At 56.3% G+C, this 15,412-nt stretch overlaps 1 protein-coding gene across 8 annotated transcripts in view; it reads right to left on the bottom strand.

The window, feature by feature from the left end:
* Positions 1-15,412, bottom strand: part of ZMIZ1 (zinc finger MIZ-type containing 1) — a 240,815-nt gene that overhangs the window by 25,800 nt on the left and 199,603 nt on the right. For all 8 annotated transcript variants that reach the window (XM_069572535.1, XM_069572538.1, XM_069572537.1 and 5 more), the window contains one exon: positions 11,070-11,214. In XM_069572535.1, coding sequence (XP_069428636.1) covers positions 11,070-11,214 — 145 coding nt within the window. The remainder of the gene's footprint in view (positions 1-11,069; positions 11,215-15,412) is intronic.

The following is a 15,412-nucleotide window of genomic DNA, read 5'->3' as shown; positions in this document are numbered from 1 at the left end:
TCTGGATCCCCTGAGCCTGGCATGGTGTCCTGTTGTGTGACAGTGACCAGCTCTCCCACCAGCACTGCGGAGGTGCCACCCCCATGGTTGTCTGTCTCCTGTGAGACCAAGGCCACGGGTCATGCTAAGCTCTGCCTTCGACCACAAGCTGCTCTAAGAAGTTCTCCAGGGAGAGCCCTGGTTCCTTGGCTCCAACTTCCCCTCAAAACCACCCATCCCTTCTCAGAAAGGGCTTCCCTGGTGGCTCAGATGACAAAGAATCTGCCGGCAACGCAGGAGACCCAGGTTTGATCCCTGGGTCGGGAAGATTCTCTAGGGGAGGAAATGGGAACCCACTCCAGTATTTTTGCCTGGGAAATCCCATGGACAGAGGAGCCTGGCGGGCTACAACCCATGGGGTCGCAAAGAGTCGGACACGACTGAGCAACTAACTTGCACTTCTCAGAAAAGGTCAGCAGGGCCCCCGTCTGAGTCTCGGCTCTTCCCTCCTCCTAAGCCCTCATGGTGAGTTGGCCGCCCTGCTCAGCTGACTTGGCCTTTGGAAGGAGGGTCCACAAGTCTCTTTTTCTTCCCAGATGATAGGCACTGGCCTCCCTGCTGTGCTTCCTCCCTCGCTCCCACTCAAACTCTCATGCACATCCCACCAAACTCATCTCCCTCAGACTCCTGAGACACAAAGACCTTCAGTGGCTTCCAGTGTTCAAAGTCCCAACTCACACTGCAGAACAGCTTACCCCACTGACTAATCCCACCCTACCCTGCTTACCCCCTTGGCTCTCACTTCTCCAGGAGCCGACCCCCACCCCAGCCATTCCCCCACCTCCCCAGTCTCCTCTCTAGTCCCTGCAGTACCCACCTTGTTCGATGACATCTCCCCAGGAGCCCCCAGTCATCACAAGCAAGACCCCATGCCCGGCCCTTCACATCAGAAGTGCTCAGTAATAGCTTTCTACTAGTTGCCACGGCACAGATGGAGAGTGAGGTCCAGCAGACCCCAGGGAGGGCAGCCGGGGCATGAGCTCGAGAAGGAGCTGGCGAGGTAACAGCACAGAGGACCCGCCAGGGTCCCAGTCCCCGGGAGTGCCGGGCTGGGGCAGCCTGTCCCACGCTGACTTTTCTAGCACCTCTCACAGGGAGAAAATCCCAGAAGCGGCCCCAGAAAGAGAAGAAGCACCGAGCACCCACGTCTGGGCTACCACCTCTGCCCACGGCATTCCGACCGGGCTGAGGTCGGCAAGGCAGCAGGGGCAGGAGGGGGAAGCGGGCTCTGGAGGAGCACGGCTTGCTAGGAAAGCACCTCACGCCTCTGACTTGCACCCTCATCACAGGAAGTCAGCAGAAGACCAACGCGCTCACTCACGCCTGGAGACACTTGAATCCCAGCAGAGCAGCCAGCTTAGGCCCTGGAGGTCAGACTTCCAGGAAAAGGCGCAGGCCTGCAGGACAGAGGGGCAGGGGCCCCAGATTTGAGGGAGTGGGGGTCTGAGCCTCGTGTACCACTCCTTGACGGGCAGGGCCCTCGGTCACAACGGTCAAGTCAGGTCAGACTGAAGGGAGGACAGTGTCACTGACTGCCCATGCTTGCTCCTCCCTTGCCCGGGCACCCTCTCTGCCTGGACAGCCCCTGGCTTCTTCCTGTCTCTGTTCAGAAGTCACCGCCCTGGAGCTGCTGCCCTGACCTCCTGGGGAACAGCAACTCCACCCCTGTTCCCTTTTCCTCTCACTCTCGCCTGTTGTTTTTTTTTGGTACCCTGGGTACAAGTCCTGCCCCTCCCTGGCTCGGGGCCCCAGTGCCAACTTCTGAGCCTGTCTGAACTCAGTCTCCTCATCTGTGAAATGGGCATAAGAACAACACGTACCCCTGCTGCTGCTGCTGCTACTAAGTCGCTTCAGTCGTGTCCGACTCTGTGTGGCCCCACAGACGGCAGCCCACCAGGCTCCCCCGTCCCTGGGATTCTCCAGGCAAGAACACTGGAGTGGGTTGCCATTGCCTTCTCCAATGCGTGAAAGTGAAAAGTGAAAGTGAAGTCGCTCAGTTGTATCCGACTCTTAACGACCCCATGGACTGCAGCCTACCAGGCTCCTCCACCATGAGATTTTCCAGGCAAGAGTACTGGAGTGGGGTGCCATCGCCTTCTCTGATCCCTACTCCCATTCTATTCAGTCTTCAAACTGCAGGTCATGACGCATGAAGTGTGTTGTGACATTGAACCAACACGAGGGGGAAAACGGAGGGAATAAAATAGAAAGCTACCAACTGTGAGCACGGAGTAAGGAGGAATATCATCCTTTGAACTGACTTCCTGATGTTACACATGAGCACACACGCACCCTGGGTCATGGGGTAATCTGCGCATTGCTGAGAGTCTAAGGTGTGCGTGGCAAGTTGCTTCAGTCACATCTGACTCTTTGCGACCCTATGGGCCATAGCCCTCCAGGCTCCTCTGTCCATGGGATTCTCCAGACAAGATTACTAGAGGGGGCTGCCATGCCCTCCTCCAGGGAATCTTTCTGACCCAGGGATCAAACTCAGCGTCTTACGTCTCCTGCATTAGTAGGTGGGTTCTTTACCACTAGCACCATTTGGGAAGCCCGCTGATCTCAGGCAGATAAGTCTGAACACGGGCCTCCGTGGCCTAAGTCTGATGATGTGGCTCTAAGAGAAGACTGCAAACAAAGTCTTTCTTAAAAAGTGACACGGAGCGACTTCAGCATTGCTCGTGATTTCTGGGAGGAAAACAGCGGGCCTAGACTGGATGGGGAGGAGTCCTCCTCAGGGAACCCGTCCGTCTGCTTGCCCTCTCCCTCTGGGGCCCAGATGTGATGTGGGTCAGCAGGAAGGAAGTGAGGCCCAGGTGCACAGGCCAAAGGTGACGGACAGCTCACACTCTCTACACCTGGGGGTGCCGCTGGGGGGCCTGGGAGCCCAGAGAGCCTGGGCAGGATGGAGAAGCGCAGGAAACAGGCAGAGCCTGCTCCTCAGCACAGCTGGGCTGGAAGCAGCCCTGCCTTCCCAGGAGGTCGCTGGGGACCCCAGCGTAGCACCCAGTCCCAGGCTTGCCATTCCTGCCTCACAGGGAGGCCGCACAGGCTACAGTTTTAAATAACAGAGAGAAGACCCCTGGACACCCTCCCTCCCGTAGAGCCCTTGTCCTACGTGCTCCTGGACGAAACCCGGGACTAGACTAAACTGAGCAGAGCCCAGGCTGAAGTCTGTCCTCTCTCCCCAGAATTCCTGCCCCACAAACTCCCACCAGCCCCCCAGGCTGAATCTGCTTGTGGCTGAGGTTCTTACCCGGCAGACTCAGGAAGCAGGGCCCCTGGGAGCTCCCCACGAGCCACCAGCTGCTGCCTCACCACCTCAGGCGGGGAGGCCCCGGCTCACCGGGATACAGGCCTGTGAACAAGCTCCCAACTGCCCGGTAGCTTGTGGGTGGGCCTTGTGGGCGGAAACCGGCTCCTTCCTGTTTTGTCCCCTCCACCCCAGGCTTAGTGAGAAGCAAACTTAACCCGGGTTCCCAAACTGGGCATCCCGCCGTCTGGCTGGAAGGTTCACCCCAGAGCTCAGATGCAGACTCCGTGTGTGTGTGGGGGGGGCATGTATGTATGTCACACAGAGGGGCCCCACTGGCATGTGTGTGCGTGGAGGAGGAGACGGGCACCCGCGTGCAGGGGTGGTCTCGGGGACTTGCTCGCCCCCACTCGCACCTGCTGCAGAAGCAGAAGTGGCAGGCGCACCGACACGGCTGTGACTCATCTCCTGGGGAGACGGCGCCCGCTGGCGCGGGGGAGCTGCTCGCCCCCACAGGCCCATGGTGGCAGTCAGCCCTGCCGACGCCTCTGCCCAGACTCAGACACTGCCGTCGGGGGAGGGGAGGAGGCCCGCTTGGCTCCCGGGGCCCCAGCATCAAGCCAGGCTCCTGGGTCCAACCAGGGTGGGAGGGGCTCAGGCTAATGGAGAGGAGGTCAAGGGGTCTGGGGGTACCCTGAGGCTGTGTCCCTCCTCCGCAAGCACCATTTCACCAGCATACATGCTCAGCCCGGGTCAGAGGTCCCTGGCACTTCAGGGCCGCCCACGGGAACCACTGCTCTCCTCCTGTCCATAGCTGATCTCAGTTCAGAGGGAGCCCCCCGGGATCTGAGAACCCACTCTGAGTAGTCCTGCCCCCAGCTCTGCACACCTCCAATCCAGCACGGCCTGGTCTCAGGCCACAAGCCACAGTTCTGTCCAGCCAAACCTGCCCCACCTGCAGAGGCACCAATGCCAGAACCACTAGCAACCTCAGCAGCGTTCTACCTGGCGAGCAACTCCCAACCCAGGGCAGCCACTCCCCTACTCCTGGGCCTCCAGATGTAGGCCTGGGATGCTCTATCCTTACCTTGAAACATGTTACTCATCTTTAGTCTCCTCCCCGAAAGGCCGCCTCTAGCAGGAAGCCCTCACCACACCCACTGACCTGAGCTCCACTTGCTCCTCATATGCTTGGGGCCCGAGTACCTCCCTGCCCTTTTCCTTCTGCCCCAGGAGCCCTGAGTTCTCCAGCTACCTGTACCTGGCATGGTGTCTTCAAAGTGCCAAAGAGAAACACCACTCCTCTGTGCCAGCCCCCAGAGCGATGTCTGAGGATGAATGAATGCATTCACTCATTCAGCCTGACTGCTGACCACCTACAGTGTGCTTGTGACTCCATGGGCACTGCCACTCAGGAAGGGAGAGGCCCTACCCTCCAGGGAGGGGGACAGAGGAAAGCTAATGAAGTGGCTACACGCTCACGATGCCTCCGTGTCCACTGAGGCCACCGCTCACCACGCCCAGGGATAAGAATAGCCTCTCTCTCAGAGGCAGTCATGAGGATTTAGTGAGCTCACATGGGTAAGGCAAGGCCCAGCACACCTCCCGCAGCCTGAAACTACTGGCTGCTAGTATCGTTATTATGATTCACTGAGAGGCTTTTACATGCAAGGAACTGTGTGAAGGGACTTTCACCCAAGAACTCATGTGATCCCTTGAAGTGGGCTCAACAGATGCCTCTCATAGGATCTGAGGCTCCCAGTCTCACAGGGCTAATTGAGGGCAAGGCTGACAGTAGGTCTGGCCAATGCTAAAGGAAATCAACCCTGAATATTCATTGGAAAGACTGATGCTGAAGCTTCAATACTTTGGCTACCTGATGCAATGAACTGACTCCTTGCAAAAGACCCTGATGCTGGGAAAGATTGAAGGCAGGAGGAGAAGGGGACGACAGAGGATGAGATGGTTGCATGGCATCACTGACTCAATGGATGTGAGATTGAGCAAACTCCGGGAGATAGCGAAGGACAGGGAAGCCTGGGGTGCTACAGTCCATCGGGTGGCAAAGAGTCGGATCCGACTTAGCAAGTGAACAAGAACAGGGAGCTTAGAGTCCGGTAAGATGGCACTTCCCTTTACAAAGATGGCAATGATGCAAGCAAGTGCTCATTACAAAGGTGATCCAGAAGTCCATGAGAACTCCAAGAAGGGGCAGAGCTTCCCAAAAATTCTTGGGGAAGTTGTCTTTCAGAAGCCACCCAGTGAGGGCATACAGGGGACATAAAGTTATGCTTCAAAGACTGGCTGCAGACGAAACCCAAACAGTGTCCCAGGAAAAAACACTTTAATACATCACATCACTAGCTTTGGCCTGGACTGAGTGTATTGGCAGATATTCAAGGGCTCTGACTACACTTTTTTTAGCTAATGTTCAAATGGCAGAGGGAGGCCTTTCAGCCCAGTGGTTAACTATCTAGGCTCTGAGCTTAAGATTCTTTGAGGTCAAACCTTGACTATGGCTGGCCACTGATGATTCCTATGACCTGAGAAATGTTACTTAAGTCAGCCTCAACGTTCTCATCTGTAAAGTGGGACTAATACTCTCTTAGGATGAAACATACAAATACAGGTAAAGTTTAGCCCAGTGCCTCGCAGTCAGGTGCTGCTCAGCTGTGCCTATGCCTTTCCCTCCATTTCTCCAGCTCAAATGGGATGAAAGTACTCATATTTATTTGATGATACAATGATGGCGCTTAGAAGTTTTGCAAATAGGCTATCAATGGGAGGGGGTGTTTTATCATTCCTGCCTGTTGAACTTGTGTTCCAAGCCTCCGAGGCTTTCCTCAGTGGGCCTCTTGTTTCTCTGTCTAGCAAACTCCTATCTATACTTTGAAGCCCAGCCTGGATGTTCCCTTCTGTGACTCTCCAATGCAGAACACCAATGGCATTTTCCTCTATTCCTTAAGCACTTTTTTTTTCATATATTTTACAAAGAGCTCTTCACACTGCAGTTACAGCAAACAGTTTATCTGTGTGTTTGCCAGCCCCATGGGCACTGACCGATGTTTGCTAAATTTGAGAAAATGAGTAAAGAGGGAGCTATGACTGTCAGTTCTTGGGCACCTCCTGTGAAAGTATCTACACAGACATTCAAGGAGCGAAGAAGAAGGGAGGGCTGAGTTATTTCTTCCCTTGCACTTCTAACAGCCACTTTATTTGGGGGAAATAACAAATTCCTATTAAGGGTATTGTCAGACCCTAATTAATTTCCCTGATCTGGCTATATTGGTCCCATCTCTGCACAAGGCTGTAGCGTTACCACTAATGAAACACCAAGCCGGTGAGGAGCTGAAGCTCCCACCCTCTTTAATTTAGGGGGACCATTACCAGCGCTCTCCATCATCACAATTACTGGGGACCGCTTCCTTCCCTCCCTGCGGTGAAACTCGGAGAGGAACTTGTGCAGCTAACTGCGTATTAGAGGGTTTTAAATTTTTTCCAGAGGAAGGAGGAAAGGAAAAGATCCTTGCATCTTGGCAATCTGGAACTGATGGAGCAGGATTTATAGATCCTCCAACCTCCCTTTCATTGCTTCTTTTTTCCTGGGGGTAAGAGGGGGATCTATAACAAACAGCTTTCGGTGTGGCTGTGCAAAAAAAGAGCTAAAAATGAAAGCTGTGAAGGCGGTGTGATGGTACCAAGGAAAGACAAGCACCAGGGGTCAGCTTTACTAGATTCCTTCTTTGTTAGCTGGCCGTGAATGAGGACATTTGAGTCTGGTGGCACCTGGCTGAGAGTTCGGGGAATAACGACTAGTCCGTGGAGCGACCTGTGCCCAGGCATGGTGACAAGTGTGTCGTTAAGTCCTGTGCTGCGGTTGTTCCATTTTTACATATGAAGAAACTGAGGCAGAGAGAGAGGTTACAGAACAGCCCAAAGTGACCCACCTAGGAGACAGCAGAGCTGAAACTAGATGCCCAGCAGCTTGGCTCCAGGGCATGGACGCCACCTGCTGCACAGACCGCAGCCCTGGGGCTGCCCAGGGCCCAAGAGGAGCCCCAAGGCCCCTCCCAGGAAACTCCCCTCCGGGAGCTGCAAACCCCTCACCTGGAAGAGGAAGGGTAGCACCCCTTGGTCTTGGAGGCTTCCCCAGCTCTGGTGGACTTTGATTGTTATCAAATTAAGGGTGTAAACAAGATTTATTAGGCTTTCAATTACCTTCGTGGCACTGATTTGCATAAGGACAATGTGTTAATCACAATGGCTTTTTGAGTCACTCGTTAAAAATCTGGGAGAAGGCAGAAATCTTTGTAGGCATCAAGTCTGGGTCACCGCAGGGACTATTAAGGGATCCTGCTGCCTGGCCCCAGCTGCCCTGGACTGACCTTTCCCGGGTCCCTTCTATGCAGCACTCTGTGGGCATCTGGAAAGTGGAAGGAAGGCCCGTTGACAGCTCAGTGGTCAGGACCAGACAGGGACGAATCCACAGTGCTCCACAAACCACTGAGCTCCAGCCAGACATGCGGGTACCCAGGGTTCCTCCCAACTGCCGACATGCTCAGAGGCTGGTTCCAGAGGTCAGAGGCACAGGCTCCGACTCACAGAGTGATGCTGCATTGCTGACCTCCATGGCCTGTAATGGATGTGACCGTGATGCCTGAACTACGGAAATACAACAGTCACAGCCTCCCCACCCTACAGCCTGGGACTTCGAGCGTCTTGGCTCCCTCACCCTTTCCTGTTTGCTTGTCTTCAGAGAATTCAGACAAGGAACCCTGCATCTTGGAACAGCCACACACCTCCAAGTACCGAATCATGAACACGCAGGGTCCCTAAGCTCACCCCCACCCCCAGTTTCCTTAATGAAAGGCAGAGAGGAGCTTCCTCCCTCTAAGTCACCAGACACAGCTGTGGAGGAGGGCGGGCACAGAGTTTCCTACTGTGACAGCACCTGACTTTCTCTTCCACTTCTTTTACTTCTCGTTTGGGAAATTATAGGAGGGACTTAGAAGGTGAGGCACCCCAGTGGAGTTTCTCTAAAAATGAGAGACTCACCACCTGGAGGAAATTCACGACGTTATAGGCAGAGAGCAGCCACTCTCCAATCACAGGCCACAACGTGCCCTCGGAACAGCTCTGGCCTGAAGGGACATGGGTTGGACCTTGTTCAACAGATGACACTTCTTTCTGGTCTCAACTGCCCCACTATCAATTGGGAAATGGGGCGAGGTGTGGATCAGGATCGGGTTAATGAGTAGAAACCATGTCACCAGTCTTGAATGGCCAGTGGGGAGGAGGGTGAAGGGCAGAGCGCTGTGTGTGGTTCACTGCCCAGCCCCTTCCTGGCTGTGTGTTCTTGGGGAAGTCGCTGTCCCACTGGGGTTTCCCTCCCAGTTCTGCCAATGGAGTGAAGGATATTGCCCAGAACGCCCATTGCCTTGCTGTGCTGCTATTCACCAACACTTAGCAAGTCTACCCGCAGGCAGAGCTCTCCCTTCTCTCAGAGGGCACCGCTTTGGCCTCTCTAGCACCCCATGGGCATGCACAGGAGGCTGAAGCGGGTGCCCTGGGTGCCAGACAGTGGCTCTTCAGTCACAGCATTTCTTTAAAAAGCCATCAAATTCTGGAATGCCATCCAAGTCCTTCAAGGTCAAGGTCCAAGTCCTTCAGGGTCAAGGTCCACCTCCTCTGGGCAGCCTCTTGACTGTCTCAGCCTGGCCACCTTCCTCCTAGACAACCCCAAAGCCAACCTGCCTGTCACCAAACCCTAGCTTTGCCTTGATCTGCCAGCTCGCAATTTTGCCTCACCGAGTCTTTCTTCCCCAACCAGCAAGAGTCAGCTTCTGGAGCAGAGACACCCTTCATCTGTTTAATCCCAGGACCAGGCAGTCTCATGGTTTCAGCTCAACTCAGCAAAGACCTGGCCAAGGGCTGGCTGTGGTCATGGCCAGGCAGGTCTGTGGCAGGTCTCCAGAGGAGCTGGCCTGCCATCAGCAGCAGCAGCTTTACTGAAACGGCTCAGAGGAGGGGTGGCTGAGAAGGATGTGAGATGTGGGATGATGAGACGCAGGATGATTCTGGCAGGACAGAGAGTTAAGGAGCTAAAAGGTAACAAGGGTAAATGCAAAGTGTGTGGCTTGGATTGCACGCCTGTGCTCAGTGGCTGGCAGCATTCAGCCGGAGAAGACCTGTGGCTTCTAGCCAGGCCGGGGTCAAGCGGGGGAAGGTAGATGAAGGAGGGTTTGGCCTCAAGAGTGGTGATTCTCAACCACAGGTGATATCTCTGTCCTTTAGATGTGTGAGAGTCCTTTAGCAATGCCCACTGCTGCTGCTAAGTCGCTTCAGTCGTGTCCGACTCTGTGCGACCCCATAGATGGCAGCCCACCAGGCTCCGCTGTCCCTGGGATTCTCCAGGCAAGAACACTGGAGTGGGCTGCCATTTCCTTCTCCAATGCATGAAAGTGAAAAGTGAAAGTGAAGTTGCTCAGTGGTGCCTCACTCTTAGCGACCCCACGGACTGCAGCCCACCAGGCTCCTCCGTCCATGGGATTTTCCAGGCACGAGTGCTGGAGTGGGTGCCATTGCCTTCTGCGAGCAATGCCTGAGGGGGTCACTATAGGAACTGAGTGGGCAGGAGCCAAGACATGACATGCCCCACAAAGTCCTGCACCATAAAAAACTACCCTGGCCCCAAAGGCCAACAGTTCCCCACCCCCAGAAACAGCCACAGAAGGGGGCTGCTTTAAGCGTCTGAGCTGTCAGACAGAGGGTGCAATGAGGCAGTGACCCTGAGAAGGGGTGGGGGGGCTATGTGGGGAAAAGCGCTTCGGAAGGAGGCAGGGACCCAACCCCCATCCTGCCCGAGCAGGTGCTGGACCCGAGGAGCTCTAAGCGCCCCTTTTGGCTCCAGGAATCAATTGCCTCTAATTCGATTTATGAGCATGGCCAGTACCCGACTTCCCGGCAGCGCCCCGGTGGTGTGACCCAGGTCTCCTGCAGCGCACTCTGGGCTGCAGGTGCCGTGGTCAAGCCGGATAATGACTGTGGAGCGCCGACTGCGAACGCCCCTCCCTGTGGTCAGCAGGACTCGCACTGGGAGAGCAGACAGCGCAGCAGGCCCTGCTGTTCCAGGGTCAGCCTGCGGAGCGCTCCGAGAGAACAGCCCTGCTCAGCGAGGGCCCTGCGAGCTAATTAACCAGGACGCTGGCCGGTCCTGACCATGAGCTCCCTCTGGGGTTGGTGGACGGCAGACTGCCCAGTTCCTCAGTGCCTGGCGCCTCTGGCAGGCCCCGTATCACCTGTGATGCTGGGTTTCCGTGGCCCTGGCCCTGTGTGGAAGGCCCAGCCTCCCTTGACTCCTGCCTGGGTGGTCTGGGCTGTGACCTTCAGCCCAGTGACCTTTCTGAATGCCTTCCAGCCCTGCCTATGATTCTGCTCAGGAAACAGGGAAGGCTCTGGGTTTAAGGATGCTAACTTTCTACCGAAAGTCCAGAACCTTAAGGAGAGACAGCTCTCCACCGAAGGGATCAAGCAGTCAGGCTGGATAAGACGGCATTTTCAACTTCTGTTTTGATGGGGGACAAACAGCACTCACCCATGAGGATTTAAAATACGACACCCGGATTTTAGAAAATGTACTGCCCTCCTGACTATTCAGGGGTCCCACCCCAGTTCTCTCACCTGGGGACATGTCCAAGACCTGGGGGCCCGAGGGTGGCTGTCCAGCACCCAGCCAAGCGGCGCCTGGCCCCACCCCGGGTGGCGCATGCCCACTCACCTGTGCGACAGAGTGGGTTTCATGGAGCTCATGGAGTTGAGGGGGGGCTGCATGGGGAGTTTCCCGGGGGGGTCGCTCTGGCGGCTCTTCTGATGTCGGAGCAGCAGCAGGCGGCCGAGCTCCTCGCACCAGGAGGACAGCAGGGCTGCAAGGAAGGACAGGATGGTCAGCGAGCTCGTGACTGGCCACTGCGCCTTGCCGCGCCTGGCCCATCTCGCCCACCCAGGCTGGGCGCTCCCCACGCAGGCTTTGCCCCCACCTCGACACCGGTGTTTTAGCCTTCTCAGTATTCTTGCCTGTATAGTGGGATAAACATCTGAAGGAAAGAGGACCGAAAAGCTGCTGTTGCTGAAGGAGATCAGAGGAGGGCAGAGTGTAACGGCAAAGAGGGGAGAGTCAAGACGGAGAGGACCGCAGAGGCAGGGCCAAGGAGAGGCCGGAGGCCAGGCACAGACCAATGCGTGCCCAGGTTAGGAACTGCTGGCTGCCGCCACACATCTCAGTGAGGCCCACACCCTCGGACTCTGGACAGTCAGCTCAACATGGCTTCCTCCCCACGAGTGGGACCCCAAAATCACAAGGTTTAAACAAAATCTGGATCCTTCCTAGAACCTGTTGCTGTTCCCAGGAGTGTTTACAGAGTTCTCCTTCCCCCAAAGTGCCCGGAAGAACACAGGTACACCCACCTTCCGGGCAAACCTGTGATGGGTCCCTGTGCTACTGGGCACAGACGCTTGAAAGGACAAAGGGTTTCCAGGGCACAGGATGGCCCAGGGGTGGGGCAGGGGCCGAGCCAGAGTCTGCCAGGGGCACCAAAGGCAGGAGCACAGGAAAACCCTTCACATCCAGGCTTGGGGAGGCCTCAGAAACTAGGAAACGCTACCAGAATAAGCTAGGTGTTGGGGGATGAGAGAACTCTCCATCCTGAACTGTGCCAGTGAGGCCACTAGAGGCCAGAAGCACCCTCAAGGTCAGTGTTTCTGGCCAGTCCAAAAGCTGAGGTTTGAGGAAGGAGTCAGAAGTCAGGAAGGCTGCGTTGTCACCACCTCGCTGTGTGATCCCAAGGAACTCACAGACCCTCTCTGGGCCTCGGTTTGCTGGCAGGGAAAGAGGAGTCATGACTCAAACGCCCTGTCTTTCCTCCAGGGCTGTGGTCAGGGGCAGAAGGGGAAATTGTGGAGACTGCGGCAGCAAAGTGGGTTGATCACAGCCCAGACAACTCCCCACTCCTGCCGTCAGACTAATTACTGCTCTGAGGAGTTGGCTCTGTCAGGGGGTCAGGAGCCTTCTGAAGCAGCACAGGGCGCAGAGCCCACTAGCTCATCTCCAGGGTCTGCTGTCTGAGCACTGTGCAACAGGCTTGTGTGTCTTTTTTAATCCATCCCCTGTGATCCATGGTATCAGCTGTTCTCCCCATTCTACAGATAAGCGGACTGAGGCTCAGGCAGAGGAAGTCACCCGCTTATAGCAACCACTGCGGGGAGGGGCAGACACACAGATGGTGTCCCTGCCGTCTAACCTGGTGGGTGCAGCCCAAGGCTGAACCAGAGTGTGGGGGAGAAGATGAAACTCTTCAAAAGGCCCAAACTGGGACTTCCCTGGTGGTCCAATGGTTAAATGCTCCACCTGCCACTGCAGAGGATGTGGGTTTGATCCCTGGTCAGGGAACTAAGACCCCACATGTCACAGGGCAACTAAGACCCCACACAGCCAAATAAATTAAAAAAAAAAAAAAAGGGCGGGGTGCCCAAACCAGGCGGCCACAGTCTCCAGTGCCCTGGCTCAATGAGAAACTCCTCCTGCTTCTTCTGAGTCACACCCTTTACTGTGTTCAGCGTGCGATGGGGGAAGAAGCACAGATACACAAGGCCCAGGAGAGATGGCACAGGGCTGCCAGTGCAAACCACCCAGACCTCGGATGGGCTCCCCTGGTAGCCCAAGGCCCGGAGAGGCAGGCTGGGCCCCTGGCCCAGGGAGGCTCTATCAGCAGTGTAGAGAGTGGGGCCCGGCATCTCGAGGGGCAGCAGGCTCTTTCCTGCCCCTCACCGGGTGGGCAGGGGCCAGGAGGCAGCTTTTAGGACCAGCAGAACACTGTCCATCCAGCCGTGCTGAGTGCTGGCTTGGAGGGAGGTGCTCACGCTCCCAGGGGCCTGCTGGGGACCGAAGGGTGGTGGTTCTTGTGGGGATGGGGGTGGGATGGTGAGGGGCCCCACCAGCATCACTGAGTATTTTTGCCTGGCCTGTGCAGTAGGCAAAGATGCTCAAAGAGGCAAGCAAGGTTGACATACAACCTGTGCCCTCCCCAACTGGGCACCTGTTTCTCCCTCCAGGAGAGGGGATCAGTGGCCGAGCTGTGTCTAAGAGCTGCATCCTGCCCCCTCTGGGGGCCTCACCAGGCCACCACCTGCTCAGGGAGGAGGGTGCCAGAGAAGAGAGGCCCCCACCCTGGCTTTTGTCTGCCCAGAAACCACGGCAAAACACCCCCGACGCGGGTGCCCGGCAAACATCTGCCACAGCTGGAGTGGGAAGCGGCCTATTCATCGAGGCTGGAACAAACAGAAATGAATTTCCAGATTGCTCCATTCTTCTCCCAGGCCCCTAGTTACCGCTTCTTGTGCGGGGGGGCACTGGGCATCTGGAACCTCATTTGCACGCCAAGCACGAGGCCCAGCGGATCACAGCAATGGAGGGGCCGCTCGGCTGCCAGCACAAAGGATGGCTGCAGATGGTGCCGCCTGCTGCCTGCCCTGCCCATGGCTGCCCCTCCTGGCCCGCGCTCCTCCTGGGGGGCCACCGAGCCATGGGAGGGGCTGGGGGCACCTCGGGGGGCATTCGGAGCTTTCCTCCAATGTCACAAGCCACTCTCCCATGTGGTCAAGGACGGCCCTTGTCTTCCTATTGCTAGCCGAGTGGTTTTTCCGTAGAGAGAATAAAGGGAGTGGTATGGAGGGGCCTGGGATACTGTGAGCAGATGTGATGTGGGTATTAGGCGGCCCCGACTCAACACAGATGCCAGGACAGCCGCATTCCTACAACCAAGAGGGAAAGGACTGGGAGCGAGGGAGGCACCACCCGGCACCCCCTCGGCCTCAGCGGCCAGCTGGCAGAGGCCACGCGGGCAGACGCAGTCTGGAGAGACACAGGGCAGGCTCTCATCATGGTGCAAGCCAACACAAGCCATTCCGAGGCAAATGCTGGTTAGTGATAACACATGGGGATTTGCAGCCACAAAACCAGAGACTCAGGAGGACAGACAGAGGCAGGCAGGGGATTATACAAGGACAGAAAGACAGCCTGGCAGGGTGAATGTCTGGGTGTGCGTCTGTGGGTATGCCTGGATCTGGGCTGTCTGTACACGGCTGAGTGGAGCATGCCTCTCTGATGAGGTGACACCAATGTCTACAATAGTCCCAGGAGAGGGGGGAGAGGGGACAATGGTGAGCAGGCCATGGACGTGACGACTAAGTGTCCCAGCTCTGGGGTTCCACAGACCCGGCTTGAACTGTGCCCTGACGCTCTCTAGCTGGGAGATTTCACACTGGCTGCTTCACTGCTTGGAACTCAGTTTCCCCATCTGTGAAATGGATTTTTATAGGAGCTGCCCACCTCAGAGAGTGGACGTAAGCTGTAAATCAGTGCTGTTAGTCAACCAAAAGAGAGAGAGGGTCGGAGGAACATCCAAGCGGAAGCCAAAAGAGAAGGAGGGTTGGTGGAGGCCCAAGTGACCCTGTAACTCACAACAGTCCCCAAAAAATAACCGCTCGATTACGCCCCTACCTCTGCCTTCACACGGCACCTGGATAGCTGGCGAGGTATGGACTCCACAATCATCCCAGCCCGGTCTCTACCACCCATGTGAGACCTTGAGCAAGTCACCTATGCTCCTGTGCCTCAGCTCTCTCATTTCTAAACGGCGGTAGGGGTAATTCTACTCCCTGTCTCACAAACCAGCTGTCAGGATGCTGGTCAGGTGCTGGGTTACACCACCATGCAGTGAAGGAACAGCATCAGGCACCGAGTAGGTGCTCTGTGTATGTTTGCTACAAAGATGATCAGTATTATTGACCTTGGTAGTAGACAAGCAACCAACAGGACGGGCGTTGGTGTCTCTGTCCACCTCTGACCATACAGCAGCAGCCCCAGGGGGATTCCAGCCAGGGCGAAGACAGACAGGTTGCCCTTTCACACTCCCAGCGCCTGCATGTGCCTCTACAGCTCATCCAGGAAGCCACAAGGGGCACCAGGGTCCCATGGGCTTAAACAGCTAAGTCATCGGCCGGCAGCACGTGTCTTAGAGTCGAGGCCGCAGCACGGTGTGACTGGTGGTGTGTTTCCCTTTCCCC

Source organism: Ovis canadensis, chromosome 25, assembly GCF_042477335.2.
Source record: "Ovis canadensis isolate MfBH-ARS-UI-01 breed Bighorn chromosome 25, ARS-UI_OviCan_v2, whole genome shotgun sequence".
NCBI classification, from domain to species: domain Eukaryota; kingdom Metazoa; phylum Chordata; class Mammalia; order Artiodactyla; family Bovidae; genus Ovis; species Ovis canadensis.
This window is presented reverse-complemented; position numbering and strand designations above follow the sequence as displayed.